This window comes from Ptiloglossa arizonensis, chromosome 6 (genome assembly GCF_051014685.1).
Source record: "Ptiloglossa arizonensis isolate GNS036 chromosome 6, iyPtiAriz1_principal, whole genome shotgun sequence".
NCBI lineage: Eukaryota > Metazoa > Arthropoda > Insecta > Hymenoptera > Colletidae > Ptiloglossa > Ptiloglossa arizonensis.
Window position 1 is genome coordinate 21,410,058 of NC_135053.1, and position 16,084 is coordinate 21,426,141.

At 44.2% G+C, this 16,084-nt stretch overlaps 1 protein-coding gene across 2 annotated transcripts in view; it reads left to right on the forward strand.

Annotated features, from left to right (window-relative positions):
• The first annotated feature begins 3,510 nt into the window (after positions 1–3,510).
• The window catches only part of LOC143148748 (ankyrin repeat domain-containing protein SOWAHC-like), a 189,168-nt gene continuing 176,594 nt past the window's right edge, over positions 3,511–16,084 (forward strand). Inside the window, exons 1-4 of one of the 2 annotated variants that reach the window (XM_076315399.1) lie at positions 3,511–3,637; positions 3,813–3,874; positions 4,322–4,717; positions 6,294–6,443. In XM_076315399.1, the coding sequence (XP_076171514.1) occupies positions 3,511–3,637; positions 3,813–3,874; positions 4,322–4,717; positions 6,294–6,443 (735 nt within the window). The remainder of the gene's footprint in view (positions 3,638–3,812; positions 3,875–4,321; positions 4,718–6,293; positions 6,444–16,084) is intronic. The other variant, XM_076315400.1, reaches the window with a different exon arrangement.

A 16,084-nucleotide genomic window follows, 5' to 3' on the forward strand; every position in this document is an offset into this window, starting at 1 on the left:
TGCTTCAATCCCTTGCAAAGCCAATCGAAGGGATCCTCAACCTTTCGACCTTCCTTGGAATTTTCAACGTTGGTTCCTTGGTTATTCGTATGGTAAACGTTTGTTTCTTTATTATGTACGTATTACTCATAATTAATAGCACACTAGACAAACTTGCGTTGAAAACATAAGCAGCAATTCGTACAGTTACAATTCTGCTAAACAAACTTTTTCCAATTTAACCCCACATCAAATTCTTCTCCAAACTCTCCTTCCGATTTTATTTTACCTCTTCAGTAACAGTCAAACGAACACTTGTACTCCGAAACCATTTCGTACAATCGAGAGCACTCCGAAGCGACCATATCTGACTGCGAAAGAAGTCGGTGGAAAGCGTGCGTTGCACAACGAATTCCTGTACACGCTCGGATAAACCGCGGTACGACGGAAAGAAACGCGAAATAAAATAACTAAAGAACCGTACATCTCCCCCTGCCCACCCCACCACCTCCTACCCTCCATCCCCCGTTGCATTGTCCAAGAATTAATTAAAATGGCGCGAGAACAAACGGCCACGAAAGTCGACGTGGAAAAGAAGCTCGCGGCGGCTCTCCTCGGAATCCCAGCGGCGACATATCACTGGGCGGTAGATCACACGGGCCTCTTTCGCAGTTTGCACCGGGCGGATAAAGCGCTGCAGCGGCTGCAGCCCGGCGCATCTTTTACGTATGCACGAGCATAAGCATAACGCAGGGGAACATGGGTAGATGATATCGTGGATGCACCTACGGGGCCACGGGGCGTCGACGCGATTCCTTTGTCCTCGTTCCTGGCCGCTCGTTCTTCTTGCTGCAACCGCTTCGCCCCCGGACGACCTCTTGGTGCACATTTTGTTCGCGGAAATACCGCGGCCAATCTCGTGCATCAATCCCGCCGGGCTTGGAATTGTATCAAAAGAAACATACTGTGGCGGCGGCTACCGCGCTCGAACAGATTACCATCTCATCTATACGAGATGCACGGATACTCTTGTTCGCGTTACAACGTTTCTTTTTCTCTCTCGGTCGTGTCTACTCTCGGGCTACTCTACAGAGACACAAGTATCCACGCCGCTGCGAGTCGTAATTATTTTAATCGACGCGATCGTAACCGTGTCTCAACCCGCGTTACGAAACAACATCGTTCGTTACCGATTTCGCGGCGATGAGTTAAATGTGTGTTTGATCGTTACGAATTTTTGATTCAGATGAATTTTCGATCGAGATGAATTTTCGATCCAGATGAATTTTCGATCGAGACGAATTTTCGATAGAGATGAATTTTCGATGGAAAAGAATTTTCGATCGCGACGAACTTTCGATCGAGTTGAGTTTTCAATCGAGACGAATTTTCGATCCAGTCGAGTTTTCGATCGAGATGAACTTTCGATCGAGACGAATTTTGCACTCGATACGAATTTCCGATCGAGTCGAATTTTCGTACGAGCCGAATTTTCGATCGAGACGAGTTTTCGATCGAAACGAATTTTCCATCGAGTCGAATTTTCTATCCTGACGAGTTTTCGATCGAAACGAATTTTCTATCGAGTAGAATTTTCGATGAAGACGAATTTTCTATCGAAACAAATTTTCTATCGTGTCAAATTTTCGATGAAGACGAATTTTCTATCGAGACGAGTTTTCTATTGTGTCGAGTTTTCGATGAAGACGAATTTTCTATCGAGACGAGTTTTCTATCGTGTCCAATTTTCCATCGAGACGAATTTTCGATCGAAACGAGTTTTCCATGGAGTCGAATTTTCGTACGAGCCGAATTTTCGATCGTGTCGAATTTTCGCTCGAGTCAAATTTTCTATCGAGACAAGTTTTCGCTCGAGTCTAATTTTCCATCGAGACGAACTATCGATCGTTACGAATTTTCCATCGAGACGAATTTTCTATCGAGACGAATGTTCCATCAAGACGAATTTTCCATCGAGTCGAATTTTCTATGGAGACGAGTTTTCTATTGAATCGAATTTTCGATCGAGACGAAATTTCGATCGAGACGAAATTCCGCACGAGACGAGTTTCCGCTCGAGACGAGCACAGGTAAGTAAGTAAAGTTGAAGAGCGAACCGCGAGCGAAACGTTTGACCGTTGCGGTTTCTTAAAGCGGGTCGGGCTCGATCATTACTCGTCGTTTCATTAGAATATCGTCGATAAAAGGGGTTTAATTATAAAGGCACCGGGACGCTTCCTGTACCCGGACACGCATATACGCGTGCACAGTGGTGCGTGCTGCACGCACACCCGCCCTTCTCGCGCTCGCTCTCCTTTCGTCTTTCTGCGGCTAGCCTATATTTTTAACCACCGGCGGCGATTACTAAGCCCATTTTCTTCGTATTACGAAACATTATCGGTAGTAGCCGTTCTTAATATAGCCTCGTTCGATTATCTAGATAATCGCGTACCTGATTATAAATATTATGCAAATCGCGTACTCTTCCCAGCTTGTAGCTTGTACGCGTCGCGGCGAATACCGCGATTATAATCGACGCTGTTCAAACATTTCATTGTGGAATTGAGTCATTATTTTTTTCCCTTTTCGACACGGAGTCACGGGAAGGAAGGAGGGACGGACAGAAACGCGATCCCGCGATTTCCTCGATTATTGCATTCCCTAACGTAATTTCCGATCCCTGGACGATTATCTCTGTATTAACTCTCGTTCGACTAACGTTTGTTCGTTCGTCGTCGCGAGGTCCGATGAACCGTAACTCGATGAAACCGTGTCCAACGATGGACGATTATTCGCATTAGTAACGCGCGAGGGATCGATGGTGCATAACCTCGCGCGGTACGCGGCTAAAAGGTTTTGCGAATCGTCTGTTTGCGCGTGCAGATCAAATATCGGCGCGACGTTCGAAGAAACGAAAACTCGGCGCTCGCGTCGCGTCGTTGGGGCGGTTTTCAATGCGGGAGATCCCCGCGCGACGTGGGATGCGAGTTAACAGCTGGATCGCGCGATACAGGTACCAACCACAATTATAATGCGATATAATTGAGTCGTATTATGTGTTATGCATGAGGAGTAACGATTGCACCCGTTACTAACGATGTTAACAATTTTTTTTTTTTTCTTCTTCTCTCTCTCCGACGCAACGCGATTACAGCCTCGTTAGTACATTATTAAGAAAGAAATTACAGGTTGCGTACGTGTATACATTTTCACGCATACGTAATCATTATTTGCATTTTTAAGCAGCAATTAGGAACGTCGTTGACTCGTTGCGAAAGGTTTTTCCGTCTATGTGTATCACGGAGCGAACAGCTACCGGTGAGCCGCTCGCCCGTAATGCTATTCAAACGCGAAGAAAGTATTTAGGTTAGTTGCGTCGTTGCCCCGACAATGCCGAGGTTTAGTTTCAACGGGTTCGAAACCCGTGTACCGAACGCATTGTTTCGCCGATGTAGCGCAGAGGTCGTTCTTATCGACGTTGACTGCGCAACGACCGCGCGCGGCGCTACTGTACCGGCCAGTAGTGACAAGATGGCGACGCCCAGCGAACTGTCTCTCGAGGAGATTCGCAAGTATTTATTGGAAAACGGTGGCACTGCCCGCAACCACGACGTGGTGAAGCATTTCAAGAGGTTCCTCACGGACCCCGAGACACGAGGTACGTCGAAATTCCTCTACACGTAACGACGGTGTAAACTGTCTCGTACCGCCGAGGTGTGACCTCGATCTAACACGGTGCGCTGTGTGTAAACACAGGACGGAGTTAATACTTGTCGCACCCGGCGTCTGTATATAACGACAGCCAGTGAACAGTGCACAAATTCACGTTACAGTCGACGCACGGAATCGGTTCAAGGAGTATGTAAACACGCTGGCCACTATAAAGAACGAAGAGGTGCGTCATCGAGTAGCAATTCCCTTCCGCCTTGACAGGAGCGACTTGTTGCGCGCGGTGCGACGTTGCCGGTTTTCACGAACGTCTCGCACGCCGCACGGAAAAACGTTCACGTTATCTAGGGAAATTTCTTCCTATTTCCATCCCAATCGCGCGTACTTTTCATTTTGTATTTTCCGTTCGCGTACGATCGAGTAACCCTTCTCTCAAGAGCGAGCTCGTTATCCATTCAATCGACTGTAATATTCGGAATTATAGAAATCGCGGATCGACGCGGTCGCGTGGCGTTCGAATGCACGTAGAATTCAACGGGGAAGTTACGCGAGCACGGAATCGGTGATTCTTTCGTCGCGCGATAACCTCGCGAAATTGTTCGTTACTCTACCCGTCGTCTCGCAACGTTCGTTCGTCGATGCATACCATTCTGAGAGAGATTGTTCGCAACAGGGGGAAAAGTATTTGGTTCTGAAGAAGAAGTACCGACAAACTCCTCTCGAGCTTACGTCTCAGGAGCAAATAGGATCGCCTATCGCCACTCCCGACATCGCTACCCCGGTGTCGCCGCTTCGGGCGCCTCCGCCGTATCGGCCGCCGCCCCCCGCTCCCCTCAGTCCTCCTGCGAGTAACGCGAATACGTTACGCGAGGAATCGTGTTCGAATTTCGCTCGCGATGGGGCCGGTATCATCGATGCGCGGAAAAACGGCGTTGACCGTGCCGAGACCGGATTTTCAACGTCCTCGCCCCCCGTGCCGCCGCGCCGTAAAAGTCAAGATAAGATCAAGATCGAGAATAAGGAGAACGTCGACAGGAACAGGGGAGGAGGATCCGAGGCGGTTATCAAGGTGAGTTTTTCCCGCGTGTAGCTACGCGGCCACGAAGAAAGCGTGAAATCTTATCGGCATTGTGGCGCGGTAAAGTGGCCACTGCCGCGTAGATGTCGCTAATTAAAGACGCCATACGTAAACCGGAACTTCCTTATACGACGTTATAAGACCCGTGGCGTGTTGAGCGACGGTTCGATGAAATTCCACGTTTTCTTCTATTCTCTTGTTCTTGTTCTTGTTGTTCTTGTTGTTGTTGTTGTTTTTGTTGTTTTGGCACGCTGTGTAGTATTTTGTCCATAGATTGCCCGGTTGTGGTTATACGAGCGAATAGTACGCGCGTGTGTATGCACATGATAAAGCGGTGGAAACACGTATTCGCTTTATCGCGTAGTTACTTGCGACCAGACAATTTCGGCATTATCGGGCAATATCGTCGCGTGTATGTACACGGGTATGGTTGCGTTGAAAGGTGTTACACGTATTACGGTAAAAGTCGCTCGAGCGGCTGTAATAGCGAACGTAGTACGCGAAACCGGTGTTCTCCTCATCCCGTATCCTATTGTCTCGTTAAAAAAACGCACGTTTTACGTATGGTAACGGGATCCCCGTTACGTAACCTTTTTTTTTTTTTTTTTCTCCCGGAATCGATACACGTTACTCGAAGTCGCAAGTGCCTGTAGCGGAAACGTAACTTTCCAGCGAGATTTCGACCAGCTGCTGGAAAATTTTTGAATAAAATTACTAGATTTTTGAAAAAATACCAGACTGTTAAAAAATAATGAAATTTTACCCGGGATGTTTCCAAAGAGTACCAGAGAAATGAAAATATGTTAATAACGCTTAGAATTTCTTCTATTGGGTTGTTCGGAAAGTCATTACATTTTTTTTTTTTTTTATTGTGAAAATGAAACACAATTTTTTTAGAGCGTATAAACATTTTATTAAATTATTAAATTATTAAATTATACATTCTCCATTTTGGAAAATAAAATCACTTTCATGCACAACCGATTAGAAATATATCTCGAAGCAACTTGTAAATTTTTATTATTATTATTATCATTACGAAACGTATTATTAATGTAATATAACGTACTATAATATACGAAATATTCGTAGACCTTTGTCAAGGAGGACAAAATGTGATCACGAGTTTCGAATCTTCAATTTGTACAATTTTTGAAACTAAATGGCAAGTTAGTCGAGTATCTCGTCGAAAGTTGCGCAATTCGTTGTAAAACGCGCCATCCGAGGAGGTGCCCTTTGGCTGCTGGTCTTCTTCTTAGCATGCTTGCACGGCGCACAATCGTCTACCCTGTACGTAGCACTGTCTCGCTTTAATTAGAAGCACGAAAGTATGCCGTAGCTGGCGAGCACACACCTCGTTTTCCGTTCCGTCGCACCCTGCCAAGTTTCCACGGATCGGGAATGGTTTCGAGTCCAACACTCACACACCACCACCACCACCCCCTCACTTTCTGTCTCTGTGTTTGTGCGCTGCTTCCACGTTTAAATCGGTAGTTTGGACGTAGTGTCGCGTTGCATATTCACCTGTCCTGTTGAGATTCGGCAATGCGAGATATTAAACGTGCAGGAAGATGAGGCTGTCGCGGCGAATCCCGGCTCGACCGAGCAATTAAGCTTCCGCGAGCGGATGCAACGCTTCAACCGGATGGCTAGCGAGACCGATCTCCAAGGCAGGCCTAACGGCACTATCACGCCCACTAAAAAGCGATCAGACAAGGTAAACTCTATAAATCCATCACTCTATTAAATGTTTTCTATCACCGTCTCGTTACCGAACGTTTTCACTGGAAAGCGATTGGATAAAGTAAACTGTATAATTGTCACTGTTGGTTATTAAACATTTGCATTTAATAACAAACTTACGTTTACGGTTTGCACCGTAAAGCGATTAGATAAGGTAAACTCTATAATAACTCTATTGCTCTAATAAATGTTTTAACTCTATCGTTGATGAACGTTTGCTCTAAAAAGCGATTGGATAAAGTAAACTCTATAACTCTATAACTCCGTTGCTCTGATGAATGTTTAATCATTGCTGTTATTAAATGTTTGTACCGTAAAACGATCGGATAAGGTAAACTCTATAATAACTCCATCGGTCTAATAGATGTTTTAACACTCTCGTTACTGAACGTTTGCTATAAAGAGCGATTAGATAAGGTAGACTCTATCATAACTCCATCGCTCTAATAGATGTTTTAACACTCTCTTTACTGAACGTTTGCTATAAAGAGCGATTAGATAAGGTAGACTCTATAACAACTCCATCGCTCTAATAAATGTTTTAACTCTATCGTTACTGAACGTTTGCTCTAAGAAGCGATTAGATAAGGTAAACTCTATAACTCTATAACTCCGTTGCTCTGATGAATGTTTTATCATTGTTGTTATTAAACGTTTGCATGGTAAAACGATCGGATAAGGTAAACTCTATAACTCCATCGCTCTAATAGATGTTTTAGAGCATCTAACACTCACTGAACGTTTGCTCTAAAAAGCGATCAGGCAAGGTACACTCTATCGCTCTAATAAATGTATTATCTCTGTCGTTATTGAACGTTTGCTATAAAAAGCGATCAGGCAAAGTAAACCTTAGAACTCCATCGCTCTAGTAAATATTTTATTCCTCTTGTTACTGAACGTTTGCATTTAAGCGATAAAACAAAGTAAACTCTAATACTCTATCGTTCTATTAAATGTTTTATGTCCCTCGTCATTGAATGTTTACTCTAAAAAGCGATCAGACGAAGTAAATTTTATAACTCTATCGCTCTAGTAAATATTCTAGAGCGAATTAGAGCGAATTAGAGCGATTCTAGATCTCCCTTGTTACTGAACGTTTGCTCTAAAGAGCGATCAAACAAAGTAAACACTATCGCTTTAATAAATATATTATCTGTCTTGTTACTAAACGTTTGCTCTAGAAAGCGATCAGACAAAGTAAGCTCTATAACTCTATCGCTCTAGTAAACGTTTTATCTCTCTCGTTACTGAACGTTTGCTTTAGAAAGCGATCAAACAGAGTAAGCTCTATAATTCCATCGCTCTAGTAAATATTTTATCTCTCTGGTTACCAAACGTTTGCTCTAGAAAGCGATCAAACAAAGTAAGCTCTATAACTCCTTCGCTCTAGTAAATATTTTATCTCTCTCGTTACTGAACGTTTGCTCTAGAAAGCGATCAAACAAAGTAAGCTCTATCGCTTTAATAAATGTATTATCTGTCTTGTTACTAAACGTTTGCTCTAGAAAGCGATCAAACAAAGTAAGCTCTATAACTCTATCGCTCTAGTAAACGTTTCTCTCTTTCGTTATTGAACGTTTGCTCTAAAGAGTGATCAAACAGAGTAAGCTCTATAACTCTATCGCTCTAGTAAATATTTTATCTCTCTCGTTACCGAACGTTTGCTCTAAAAAGCGATCCGGCAAGGTAAACTCTATCGCTCTAGTAAATGTATAATCTCCCTCGTTACCGAACGTTTGCTTCTCACGTCGCCGGGACGGGGAGTTCCCCGACGATAATAACAACAATAATAATAATAATAATAATTGTTTCGGTCTCCCAATCGTCCAACGGAATATCGTGCCTCGTAACCTATCCAGGTCCGTTTCATTGACTAACAAATCGGCGCGTTCTTTCACCGCTCCGCGAACACATTCCGCGTACAAGCAAGGTGTGCATGTGTAACCGCCTAATCGCGATCGGTAATCGGCTCGAAATAACGGAGCGCGGGACGATTGCGAAATACCACGCTCGCGAGCGTACCGTGCCTCTCGACTAAAAAAAAAACTAAAAGAAAAAGAAAAAAGGCGAAAGAAAACAAAAAATCGAGAAAAAAATATTCCACCGGTGGAGAATAATAGAAGACCAGAACCGATCTATCCCAAGTACCGGGCATCGATATTCGTTGCAATGGTCGTGCGAGCGGGCACGCAAACCGCTCGGCCAGCTTATTCAACTCGCTCGTTACGTTCGAGCGATGCCTCGCAACGATCGTTAAGAAAGTACAAAGCGTGTAACCGCGTATACCCGACGCACTGACATTCCACGTCCTGTATAAAATATCGACAAATTACTCGGCTCTAACAGAAAGCTTGTACTATCCGTCGTTGATCTTCACGCGGATGTAATTCATGTGAGAACACGCGTAAAGGAGCTCCTTATCTATAAATAAGTATCTTTTATTTCACGGAGATAACCATCGACTAATAACACGAGGCGTTTTTAAACGTTTCGCGTTCGAATCATAATCCACCATCTACGCGAACCCATCGGGCTCGGGTAACGGTGAGTTATCATCTATCGGTGGGGAAAACCTCGAGATACAAAGAGAGAGATCCCGAGCGCGAAATCGTTCGCGGACCCGGGGCCTACACCTCGTATCCAACGAATAATCCACGCGCGAGGATACGCATCCTTCGCCGTGGAAGGGACGAGCGGGTGCGTACAGCTCTGACTGCCCATCTTGCATACCGAATAGACTACTAAGAATCCTTTTCTCGTATCCTTTACACGCGCGGCATCCCTCGCCGCTCTCTCGGCCCCTGTCTCGCTTCTTCGATTCATCCCTGTTCGTCTCGCGTACGGTACGCACACGCGTACTCTCTCTCCTGTCTCCTCTGTCGTTGTTCGTGCGCCGTTTATCGCGGCGAGCAATATTCATCGCATTTGAATATCCTGCGGGCGGTATCTCGCGTACCGATCAGGATGTTGCGCCGATGTTGCCGTAAATCATAATTAGCCGCGCCTGAAAATTAAAAGTGGAGGAGGCAGAGGGGGCGGGTGAGAGCGAGAGAGGGTTCCTTTCCGCCGCAAAGACTTGCACCGGCACGTCGCTCGTCCTTTACGCGGCCGATTCTACATCATCGTCCCGATATGTTTATCGTGCCGAACGATTAAAAGGACCCGCCACGCGGAACCCAACGGGAACCCCGCGCCGGGTAACCAGCGTCGGGAATCGGAAGGAAGGAGCGGCGCCCCTCGTGCTCGCTTCGCTTGCCCGCGATACCGCTTCTTTTTATTTAAACGAAACCGAGTTCTTCGGTTACAACCACGTTTCGTAATATTCCGCGCGCGGAATACGGTTCATTCGTTGCAGGTATATTGTGCTGGAATTATTTCGGGTACGTCGATACTGGATCAATTGTACTGTTTTTCTCTGCAAATGGTGTTTCTTTTTTTTTTTTTTTTAGTTAGAGATTGTGAATTTTTATTTTAGTTTTTAGTGTTATTGTTCGTTAGTGATAGGTAGTAGGGGAGAGGGGAGTGTTTGGGATTGAAAGAGATGTTTTGTGTTTCTTTGCGACCTGTGTGTAGTATTTATTTAGAGTGCATCGAGAAAGTGCATTTTGGAGAGTTGGGGAAAATTGAGTTCGAGGAAGACACTTTTGGAATTTTAGAAAGACTCAAATTTGCGTTTTTAGGTGGTACAAAAGTTGCTGGTAAAATTTCTGTTGGATTTCTTTGACGAGTGCAACGATGCACCGGGAAAGTGCACTTTGGGGAGAAAGGAACAGTCAAGTTCGACGAAGACACTTTTCGAATTCTAGGAAGGCCCAAATTTATGCATCTGAGTAGTACAAAAATTACTGATAAAATTTCTATAGAATTTCTTTTTCCGAGTGCAACAATGCACCGGGAAAGTGCATTTCGGGGAGTCGGGGACAGTCGAGTTCGAGGAAGACACTTTTGGAATTTTAGAAAGACTCAAATTTGCGTTTTTAGGTGGTACAAAAGTTGCTGGTAAAATTTCTGTTGGATTTTTTTTCCGAGTGCAACGATGCACCGGGAAAGTGCATTTCGGGGAGTCGGGGACAGTCGAGTTCGACGAAGACACTTCTCGAATTCTAGAAAAACTCAAATTTGCACTTCTAAGTGATACAAAGATCGCTGGTAAAATTTCTGTTGGATTTCTTTTTCCGAGTGCAACGATGCACCGGGAAAGTGCATTTCGAAGAATCGGGGAAAATTGAGTTCGAGGAAGACACTCTTCGAATTCTAGAAAGGCCCAAATTTGCGCTTCTAAGTGGTACAAAAATCGCTGATAAAATTTCTGTTGGATTTTTCTTCTGAATGCAACGATGCACCGGGAAAGTGCATTTCGAAGAATCGGGGAAAATTGAGTTCGAGGAAGACACTCTTTGAATTCTAGAAAGACCCAAATTGGCGCTTCTGAGTGGTACAAAAATTACTGATAAAATTTCTATAGGATTTATTTTCCGAGTGCAACGATGCACCGGGAAAGTGCACTTTGGGGAGTCGGAGACAATCGAGTTCGACGAAGACACTTTTCGAATTACAAAAAGGCCCAAATTTGTGCTTTTAGGTGGTACGAAAATTACTGATAAAATTTCTATAGAATTTCTTTTCTGAGTGCAACGATGCACCGAGAAAGTGCATTTTGGGGAATCGGAGTCCGTTGAATTCCACAAAGACACTTTTCAAATTCTAAAACGACCCAAATTTGCGTATAGTTGGTACAAAAATCGCTGATAAAATTTCTATAGCATTTCTTTTCCGAATGCAACGATGCACCGGGAAAATGCATTTCGAGAAGCAGGGCCCAAATTTGTAGAATACAAAAGTCACCGATAAGTATTTATAAACGAACTCAAAATTTTGCATTTTCTCTGCAGCCTATCAACGAAATCACAATTTTACTTTTTCTCTCCACCCTTCTATAATCGTAATTTTCTTTCAAGTTCAACTATGCACCGAAAAAGTGCACTTCGGAGAGTCGGGGACTCTTAACTTCAACAAAGACACTTTTCGAATTCTAAAAAGGCAAAAATTTACAAACAGTTGGTACTAAGATCGCTGAGAAAATTTCTATAGAATTTCTCTCCCGAGTGCAACGATGCACCGAGAAAGTGCACTTTGATGAGTCAGGGACTCTTAACTCGACGAAGACACTTTTCGAATTCCAAAAAGACCCAAATTTACAAATAGTTGGTCCTAAGATCGCTGAAAAAATTTCTATAAGATTTCTTTTCCGAGTACGATGCACCAGGAAAGTGCACTTTGAAGAAAAGCGGGTGCAGTCGATCGGTGCAGCAGTAGGGATATCGTCGTTGGCCTTGAACGGTCCCTTGCTTTTCCCTCGACCGCTCGTCGAAGAAACTTTCGCCTTCGTTGCACAATTTCTCGTACTTCGACGTCTCGACGATAAATCCGTTCCGATATTCCAATATCTGGACTACCGGCGCCGCTCTTGAATACTATAATACCTCCTCGTTTCCACGGGGTGAAAGCACCGAAATCGCGACACGTTCGCACCGAGTTCACCGGAAACGCGAATCGTTCTACACGGATGCGAATCATTTTTCTCTTTCGCGCCTAATTGTATATTTACATTATACACGTGTAAAACGTTTAATCTATCCTTCGTGACTCCGTATAATTGGTATACGTCTTGGAATAATTAACAGAATTATTAATTATTAATATTAATATCGTACCGTTAGACGGTACGTTCATCTCCGGGGTACCATTTTGGACGAATATCGGTTCGTTGAACATCCACTTTGATGAACAAACCCTAGAGATCACACTATCTAATAATATTAAGCATGGTTTCGTTTTTAATTGCAAATATAAGACATGTGCATTTAAATAGACTCGGGAATCGTTCGTAACCGTGAATTTCATTTTCTTTCCCCGTTGAACATTCCTACCACATTTCACGAACATGCTTCGAACATCGCACAATCTAATAATATTACGTATACACGGTTTTGTTTTCAATTGCAGATATAAAACATGTACATCTAAATGGACTCGCGATTCGAAACGCGAATTGTTCGTACGGATTCGTATATTTACATTATACACATGTAAAACGTTTAATCTATCATTCGTACCTCCACGATTCTATAATTAAGACACATCGGGGAATAATCAACGGAATTATCAATTACCGTGCAAAATATAAACCGTCTCACCGTTAGATGGTACCATTCATATCCAAGTTACCATTTCGAACGAACATCGGTTCGTTGAACATTCGTACTACTTTGACCAACGAACATTGAAAATTACCTAATCTAATAACATCAAGTCCCGATAATATTCTTTTAAATTGCGAATAGAAGACACACTCGCACGCGAATAAATCAACAAATCGTTTTCGACACGTTCGAGCTGTGCAACTCGCTACTGGCGGGCCAGGTCCGCGACCAATTGTTTATTATTATTCACGACTGTCTCGTGTACGAAATTCGCCAGTTCCGCGACCAATTGTTTATTATTATTCACGACCATCAAGTGTACAAAATTCGCCAGTTTCGCGACCAATTGTTTATTATTATTCACGACCATCAAGTGTTTTAAATTCGCCAGTTTTGCGACCAATTATTTATCATTATTCACGACCATCAAGTGTACGAAATTTGCCAATTCCGCGATCAATTGTTTATTATTATTCATGACCATCAAGTGTTTTAAATTCGCCAGTTCCGCGACTAATTGTTTATTATTATTTACTAGCGTCTCCTGTACGAAATTCGTCAGTTTCGTGACGAATTGTTTATTATTATTCACGACCATCAAGTGTTTTAAATTCGCCAGTTTTGCGACCAATTATTTATCATTATTCACGACCATCAAGTGTACGAAATTTGCCAGTTTCGCGACGAATTGTTTACTATTATTCACGACTATCAAGTGTACGAAATTCCCCAGTTTCGCGACCAATTGTTTATTATTATTCATTAGTGTCTCTTGTATGAAATTCGTCAGTTTCGCGACCAATTGTTTATTATTATTCACGACCATCAAGTGTCTTAAATTCGCCAATTCCGCGACGAATTGTTTACTATTATTCTCGACAATCTCCTGTACGAAATTCGCCAATTCCACGACCAATTGTTTATTATTATTCACGACCATCAAATGTACAAAATTCGCCAGTTTCGCGACCAATTGTTTATTATTATTCACGATCATCAAATGTTTTAAATTCGCCAGTTCCGCGACCAATTGTTTATTATTATTCACTAGCGTCTCCTGTACGAAATTCGCGTTTCGCGACCAATTGTTTATTATTATTCACTAGCGACTCCTGTACGAAATTCGCCAGTTCCACGACCAATTGTTTATTATTATTCACGACCATCAAATGTACGAAATTCACCAGTTCCGCGACCAATTATTTATTATTATTCTCGTGTACGAAATTCGCCAGTTTCGCGACAAATTGTTTATCATTATTCACGACCACCTCGTATACGAAATTCGACGGTTAATTTTTCTGAGCGCCGGTCGTGGATAGGGTTTGGTAACACGCGTAGAGAATCCTCTCGCCTCCGGACATCCTGTAATCTCCCGGGAGCTCGTAGAGGCAGGGCCGAACGGCACGACGGTGAGCTTTCTTTGCCGGGATAATTATCATGCACCGTGGCCACGGTATTCCGCCCCTCGCATCCCTAATGACCGTTTCGTCTAGCGCTGTGTCGCGTGCCGCGGTCGTTCGCCGAGCGATCGCCGCCGCGTCAACACGTTTCGCGTAATTTTCCGGCGTGCTTTCTCCGAAAGGCTCGTTACGGGCCATTGAATGCACAACGGTTACGTGACGACGCCAGACCGCGTACGCCGACAATCGGTCGTGACACGGGGTGGAAATCGTAATCGAACGATGTTCAAAAATGAATAAAATTCGCAACCTGAATATTCGCGCGAAGATGCATCCGAAAGGAAAATCATCGTCCGAAAGGGTTCACTTGCCGGCAGTTAACGAAAGGAAATATTAAAACGATGCCACGATGTTAATGCGGTTATTCGTAGTCATCGCGCTTCGGGGCTACGGAGCCCGCTCGTTTTTATGTAAATACGTTGGAAATGTGGGTGGTAAAGAATACTATTAAGAGTTGTATCTTCGTGAGAATTTTCCTAATACCGTATTCACCGAGCGCGTTTCCACGTAAAACGGTATCCGATGGCTTCACCGGGCGAGTTTCGAAAATTCTGACGGTTGGAGAATTTACGTTCTTTTTTTCTTTCTTTTTCTCTCTCTCTCTTTCATTTTGTCGAAAATCCCTCGCGAGCCTCCCGATATACCGCCCACGAGGATGATTCTCGTCGTTCGCTTTTTCCTACGGCTCGACGAACGTCCCTTCCGTCCCTCCCTGCCCCCCACCCCTCACGGTCTTTCGGCGCGCATGTTAACGCGCGAACGCCGAGGGCGTCTCCGCGATACGCCTAACAAGAAACCCGCTTTTACTTCGACACCTCGAGGACGCGTTCTAATTAGGATCACGCGTGTTCGCCTCTTCCACGGGGCGAGTCTTGTCGGGGTAGTTCCTCCTTTTCCGCATAGCGGACGAAACAGAGAGAGAGAGAGATAGATGGTGAGAGAGAGGAGTGTAGACGGGGAGGGGGGTGGCTAGAGATACTCATCGTAAAGGCACCTAACACGGCCATGCCGAACTTGGAATTTCTCTCGTATAGTTCCGCATACATTAGGGACCCTTGGTGAAACTTGCAGGGTAGTTTGCCTCCTGGCGAAAGGAGCGAGGTCGGCGAGAGGGCTGCGAGGCGCGCCGTGCCGAAGGACGAGAGCTAACGGGAGGGTGGGGTTCCGAGGGTGTAAACCGCACAAAGTAATCTTACAGAATGTATATGCAAAGAGGTTCACCGGCGGAACGGCGCGCCGGTGGTAGGGGTGGGACAGGCGGGAGGTGGGAGGGCACAGCTTGCATGATCCCATCCGCGACAACACCGACAAGACACCCCCAGAGGCAAACTTACCTCATAGTTCGAAGACTCTTCGACCTTTGCTCGCTGTTGTCGTCTTCGGGACGGTTTTTACAACGCTTTCTTTCGACAATTTAATCAATAAGCCGCGTGATGTAGGTCGAGATACGGAGCACGGTCATCGAACGCGGTTTATCGTGGACCATGATCGAATTGACTCTCGAAATCATCTGGACGAACACTTTGTGTGGTGAACCGTTTCCGATTGGTAACGTAAATTTCGGAACGAGCGACTATTTCGTACCCTGTACGACTATTTCGTATCTTTATTGACTACTTCGGATCCTAGTCGACTATTTCGTAGCTTCATTGATTATTTCGTACTCTGGTTGACTATTTCGTACCCTGGTAGACTCTTTCGTACCATTGTAGACTATTTCGTGCCGTTGTAGACTATTTCGTACCCTCGTAGACTATTTCATACCATTGTAGACTATTTCGTACCCTCGTAGACTATTTTGTACCGTTGTAGACTATTTCGTACCCTTGTAGACTATTTCGTACCCTCATCGACTTAAAATGAGTGTAACTATAAGTAATTATGTTTGTGTGGGTAACTGTTCCCGCTTAGTAACGTAAATTTCGAAACTATCGACTATTTCGTACCCT